This window comes from Chiloscyllium plagiosum, chromosome 25, assembly GCF_004010195.1.
Source record: "Chiloscyllium plagiosum isolate BGI_BamShark_2017 chromosome 25, ASM401019v2, whole genome shotgun sequence".
In the NCBI taxonomy this organism is placed as follows: Eukaryota; Metazoa; Chordata; class Chondrichthyes; order Orectolobiformes; family Hemiscylliidae; genus Chiloscyllium; species Chiloscyllium plagiosum.
The window spans coordinates 24,984,313-24,990,956 of record NC_057734.1 but is presented as its reverse complement, the minus strand read 5'-3'; the positions used below and the strand labels follow the sequence as shown (position 1 = coordinate 24,990,956).

Here is a 6,644-nt window from a genome sequence, read left to right as displayed (position 1 = left end):
TCCAAAGCCCCTACCCCAAGTCCCTCCTCCCTAGCTTTTATCTTCGTCTGCTGGACACACTTTCCTCATTCCTGAGGAAGGGCTTATACCCGAAACGTCGATTCTACTGCTCCTTGGATGCTGCCTGACCTGCTGCGCTTTTCCAGCAACACATTTTCAGGTCTGATCTCCAGCATCTGCAGCCCTCACTTTCTCTCCTGGATGGTATGCAGCAATGATTTACAAAACAGACTTGAACACCAGATGCCACAGTCAGGAGCAATTCTACAAATTAAGGTTATGTTCCCCGAAACTTGGAAGAATATGTGTTTTGTTTGAAGTTTAGAGATATTAAAAGGAGTGAATAGATAAATATAAAATATATCCACAGGTTGGAGAATCTAAGATTAAAGGGCGCTGTCCTAAAAGTTTTGAGCCAGACCTTACATAAGTAAAATTAGGAAACTCCTCTATATGCAAATAGTGTTAGAAGCTTGGAACTGTTTTCCACAAAGAGAAATGTTTTCTTAATGGTTCGTTTTTAAACTGTCATTGGTTGATAACAGATTATGAGTAAATGTTATTGTTTTGGAGTTCGCTTGTTGATCAGTTGTGTTTACATTAGTGGCAGAATGTGGTGAAGGGATTAAATGGCATGCTCTTGTTTTCATGTTCCTGGCAGGAGTGATCTCAGAGCATTGAGTATAGGAGTTGGGGGGGGGGGGATCATGTTACAGCTGTACAAGACGTCGGTTAAGCCACTGTTGAAATACTGCATGCAATTCTAGTCTCCTTCCTATCAGAAGGATGTTGTGAAACCTGAAAGGGTTCAGAAAAGATTTAAAAGGATTTTGCCAGGTTTGCAGGATTTGAGCAATCAGGTGAGACTGAATAGGCTGGGACTGTTTTCCCTGGAGCATCATAGAGATTTATAAAATCATGAGGTGCACGGATAGGATAAGTAGACAAGATCTTTTACCTGGGGTCAGGGAGTCCAGAACTAGAGGGCATAAGTTTAGGGTGAGGGGGGAAAAGATATAAAAGGTACCCAAGAGGCAACTTTTTCATGCAGAGGGTGATAGAGGCTGGTACAATTGCAACATTTAAAAGGCATCTGGATGGGTATATGAATAGGAAAGGTTTAGAGGGATATGGGCCAAGTGCTGGGCTAATGGGACTAGATTAGTTTGGGATATCTGGTTGACATGGACGAGTTGGACCGAAGAGTCTGTTTCCGTGCTGTACATCTCTATGACTCTAAGAGAATCAATAGTTGCTAATGGGGACCATTAGTGGCTATTAATGGGTTGGTTTTGGTGGCAGCCCGTGTGATGACAAGGCCTGTTGTCTGGCAGTTGAAGTAAGGACGTAGAAGAATGTGCTCAGGCCCTAAAATTATTGAACTTGATACTGGGTCCTGAAGGCCGCACGGTCCCCAAGTGGAAAAAAAGATGTTGAGCTTTGCTGGAGCACCGCAGCAAGCCTGAGACAGATGTTCACCAGGAAACATAATGAAGTGTTAAAGTGGTAAGCAAGAGGAAGCACAGGCTAATATTTACAGACAGAATGTCGGTGTTCTGCAAAGTTGACATCCAGTCTGTGTTTTGTCTCCCCAACATAGAAACCACATTGTTAAACAGTAGAGTAGATTTGAGTGAAGTGCGGGTAAATTGCTGCTTCACCTGGAAAGTGTGTCTGGGGCTTTGGATAGTGAGGAGGGAGGAAGTAAACAAGCAAGTGTTACACCTTCTGCAATTGCATGGGAAGATGTTGTGGGGGTCTGAAGTGGTTTTGGGAGTGAAGGAGGAGTGGGCCAAGATATCCCAGACGGAATAGTCTTTGTGGAAGGCTGACAAGGGAGGGGATTGTGTCTGAGGCTGGATTATGATCCTTTGGATGTGGTTGCTAGTGGGGTGATGAGAGGATTGGGGAACCCTATCGCTTGTTGTGGGAGAGAAGGGATGAGGGCCAAAGTGTGGGAGAGGGGTCAAACATGACTGAGTGTCCTGCCATCAGCTGTTTTGTGCCAGTTTTATTATGACAAGTTTGTCTTTGGTGAGGGAATCCTCAGTTGAGGAAGAAGGTCGACATTTCAGAGAGCCCCTTGTAGAACTTGGCATAATTGGAATAGGGGTCCAGGTAGATGGATACCGTTTCAGCTTCTAGTAACTTGTATTTTATTCATTGGTCTCAAAGTTAGGATGCTTTCTATTACTTGCTGAATAATTTTAATAACTAATCAATTCATTAAATAAAATGATGTAGTGGTAATGTCAATTCACAGCATTAGTCTCAGGCTAATGCTGTGGGGACATAGTTTCAAATCTAACCATAGCAGCGAGAGTATTTTAAATTCAATGTGGAATTGAAAGTCTATTTCACTTCCATGCTCCAAGGTTTCTATCATCAATTGTTCTAAAAACTCATTTAGGGGAAGGAAATCTGCCATCCTTACCCAATAGAGGTCTACATGTGACTCCAGATTAGCAGTAATGGTTTCCCTTGACTGCACTCAAATGTTCCAGCAATCCCCTCAGTTGCCTTTTTAAACTAAGAATAGACAGCAAATGCTGGTCTTCCTGGCGATATTCTCACCCAATGAAAGAGTGCACTTTGGTCATAAGAATTGAAAGAAGTTTTAAAGGTATTAAATATGCAAATATTGATGCTCAAAAGGGACCTTCTTGTTAGTAAAGTACAAAACTAGCATCCAGGTAAAGCAATTAGGAAGGCAAGCGGCATACTAGCCTTTATTGAAAGGGAACTAGCATTTAAGATTAAGATAGTTTGCTAAAATTGGACAGAGCTTTGGTGAGACCACACCTGAAAGTGTGTAGTTTTGGTCTCCATATTTAAGAAAAATATAGTTGAGTTGGAAGAAATACAGGAAAGGTTCACAAGATTTGTCACTGAAATAAAAGAGTAGTCTGATGAAAATCTTTACATTCAGCCTAAGTTCTCTCGAGTATATTAGAATTCAAATGTACATAATTCTGAGGGGACTTAAATGGGTAGAGATTAAGAGGGTTATTTCCACCAGCTGACTGAGGGCACAATCTCAGGATAATAGTCAATTGTTTAGGATTGAGATGAGAGGAAACTTCTTTAAACGAATGTGAATATTTTGGATTCTCCATGTTCAAGGATTCTGGATGCTCCCTTGTTTACTTTATTAAAGCTTCAGCAGAATGATCAGAATTGAAGCCCACGATTCACTACCATCATACTGGTTGGTAAAACACCCTCAAGGGTTGTTTGGTCTACAACAATCCCAATTCTTGGGATCTTCTGTTTCTCCTTTTGTTGACTGTTTACAATTATGGTCAGAATAATTATTAACTGAACAGGAGAAAATTCCTAAGTGTAATTTGTATTTGGGTACCATTTTTTGAGTGCCGGCGAGTAGTCTAAAGTACCCAGGACTCCACATTTATCTCTTCTGCAACAATGTACATGCTAGCATTTTGAGAATATAGACTTGACACTCAGTTTCATCTAATAGTTGACCATAGGCATTAGCAAAGGGTGAAATATTTAATTATTTTCAAAACATCATCTGATTGCTACAAAGAGTTTAGATCCTACTGAGATGGATCAGAAGTGTTATTTTTGACCTCAATTGACAGAGTTTGCTTCCCTTGTTAATTGAATTTCTCTGCTTCCAAACACAACATGTCATATTTCTTGGAGACACAAACACTCTGAAAAGAATAGTGCTACCACTTTGAAACATGGCTACTGTCAACTTCTTACAAAGCAAGAACCCGACCTGTAGGTACTTGGAAAGTAAAGATCCTCTAACCTCTTTGCTTTAAAGGAAATATAAAATGTGGCTTATATTGTTCAGAATATTTATTGTATAGCCATCATTTTTGTTACATAAAATAACTTACCATTCCTAATAATGCCAACCCAGATCCGATATTTATCATTGTAGGGATAATATCAAATTTTCCAGCCTGTGCAAAACATAATATTGTTTAAGCAGTGTACATTTATGTTAGAAAAACTGACATGCTTACATTGTAAACCTTCTGTCCTCAATTTGTAACATGTGCAAGAAACTTGTAAATGTAAAAGGAACTCTAAAATCACTGTTCTGCAACTGTGAGTGAAGCTTTGTCATTTTTTTGATATCCAGAGATACTTTCCTTTTTTGCCGTATTCCTTTTTTGGTAGTTCATGTTATGTATTGACAATTGGTCTTTTTGTAGGATTGATGTAAAAAGTTGGAAACTGGTTGTGTCTAACTGGTTTGAGTCCATTTGTTTGCACCTTTTAGTGGAAATGTGAGGCTTTTCTTTAATTAAAGAGTTTGAGTGGCTCTTACATTCTTAGTAAAACTGCAAGTTTACCTGCTTCATTTGAAGAATAATGAGTTACTTTATTCTCTAGCCCTCAAGTATCTTGTTTAGCTCCCCTGCATTCAAATCAGTGTCTGTACTTGGCCTCATAGCTGCAGTCAGAAGGACTACTTAATCAAAATGTGCAGTTAGGTGAATTGGCCATGCTAAATTGCCCGTAGTGTTAGGTAAAGGGGTAAATGTGCCCGTAGTGTTAGGTAAAGGGGTAAATGTAGGGGAATGGGTCTGGGTGGGTTGCTCTTTGGAGCGTTGATATGGACTTGTTGGGCCGAAAGGCCTGTTTTCACACTGTAAGTAATCTAAGACTAATGTAATCTAAGACTATGTACTCTAGTCTCAGTCTGAGCTACATTCTTTCCATATTGCCCTCCAAACCAATTTTACCATCCAATATGTAGTTGGTGCATCTTGGGTTTCAATTCTAATTATCGGTTCCAGCCTTAATAAAGTGGAGCATAGAGAATCCTCTTAGATATGGAGAATCCAAAAGATTCACAACCCTTGAAGAAATTTCTTCTCAGCTCAATGGTAAATGATTGAGGGCACTGTCTCAGGATATGGGTCAATCAGCCAGTGGAAACAACCCTCTTAGTCTGTACCCTTTCAAGTCCCCTTGCAATCATGTACATTTCAATGAAATTAACCTTATGCACCCAACAAATCCCATGGATTTACCCTGAAACTTCAACAATCTGTCTGAAAGTGTGGCAGCTTGTGACAAATAACTTTGGCCTGTAGACATCACTTCCACTCTCAGAACCTTCCTTTCTTCCTGAAGAATGAGAAAGAAAGAATGAGATCCATGTGAGTTCTTCCTTCTTCCCTATCAACGTTCCTTCCTTTCACTAGCCATTTTCCATCCTCCTTGGATTTTGGAGTGGTAAGGTGATGATGGAGAAAGAGTTTGAATTTGTGCATTGGGTCAACGATCAGCCACCTCAGATACCTGCCTTGCCTTTGCAATCTTCTAGCTCTGAGTTCTTACTAATTTAGGAGCTGAAATTTTAAATTCTTCCATGAGAATTATTTCTCTAAATGTTTCATATGTAGTCTCTACCTTTAATGCCCATATCCAACAGTGCTACCTCAAACTATAGAAGCTTCCTCAAAGAAAAGCATAAATCTCATGATGATATCATTTGTTTGGCTATCTTTACAAAAGAAATGAAAAATACTTTTATGTCACTTTTATCAATGTTTGGGATGGTTTGCGTGTATTTAAGCAGCTTCCCACTCAATCTTAGATCTTTCTTCATCAGAATGGTCCCTAGAGTCCGTCGTCTTTTGCTCTCTGGTACGGTTTCCTTAGACTTCAGGCTTATTTTCAAAGTAAGTTTTATTTTTATTCTAAATCAATATTTTGCATTTATTAAAAATAAACAAAACTAGTTAATTCACAGCTCATGAAAATATAAATGTTTAACTGTTTAAAAATTAGTCCAAAATGCAAACATCTAACACGCATAAAGAAGAGTAAAACAGATTTGTCTTTGTAAAGTCAAAAACAACATTTTTGGCAAATAAAAAGGCACAAAGGATAGGGTTTGAGATATACAGATAACTGTCAGGTTGGATGTTCAAGTGCACAAAGACACATACTGCTGCAGACATACAATTGTCACTGGAGATGTTTGCGAACTCATTCAGGAAATATTGAAAAACTTTGAGGCTTCTCATGTGAGAGCAGGATTCCAGGTACCTCACTGAACCACAATCAAGGGTTCTTTTCCAGAAACAGGAGAGAGCGGAGCAGAGATGCTTCTCAGCTACTCCAAACAATATCAAAAGCAGAAACTGAAACCTGGTGGTCATAATTCCTGGAAGGTAATCTCTAATAAGCAAGGAGTTATCATAAGATATGTGAGTAATTAAGAAATGCCTTATTTTTAAAAAATCCCATAATCTACTATTCTCTAAATTCAAATCCACTTCCTGTCTTGTGCCTCAGCTGAGCCTATGCCTTCAGACTATCAGTCTCAAGATGAACTACACTGGACAGCTAATTTCACTTGTTATATTGCCTGCCTTACTCATGTCTATATCACATCCAGCGTTGTATCTTCTAAAGCTCTCCTGATCAGCCTCCAATCATCTTCTCTCCCAAAATATGAGCTCAACTAAACCTTATCTCAAGTATCACACTAGGTCCCACTCATCCATCTTTGTTTCATTAAATTGACTTCTCGCTGCCCCAATTTCTCCAATATTGGGTTTTGATCTTCATCCTGTGAATTTTTCTAACTGGAAAAGCACAGCAGGTCAGGCAGCATCCAAGGAGTAGGAAAATCAACGTTTCGGGCA

General features: G+C 39.3%; 1 protein-coding gene across 1 annotated transcript in view; it reads right to left on the bottom strand.

Moving 5' to 3' along the window:
- Window positions 1–4,565: 4,565 nt before the first annotated feature.
- LOC122562670 (P2X purinoceptor 4-like) overlaps window positions 4,566–6,644 on the bottom strand; it is a 42,682-nt gene continuing 40,603 nt past the window's right edge. The window contains exon 10 of the mRNA XM_043715714.1: window positions 4,566–5,115. Within this exon, the coding sequence (XP_043571649.1) occupies window positions 4,963–5,115 (153 nt within the window). The 3' untranslated portion in view covers window positions 4,566–4,962. The remainder of the gene's footprint in view (window positions 5,116–6,644) is intronic.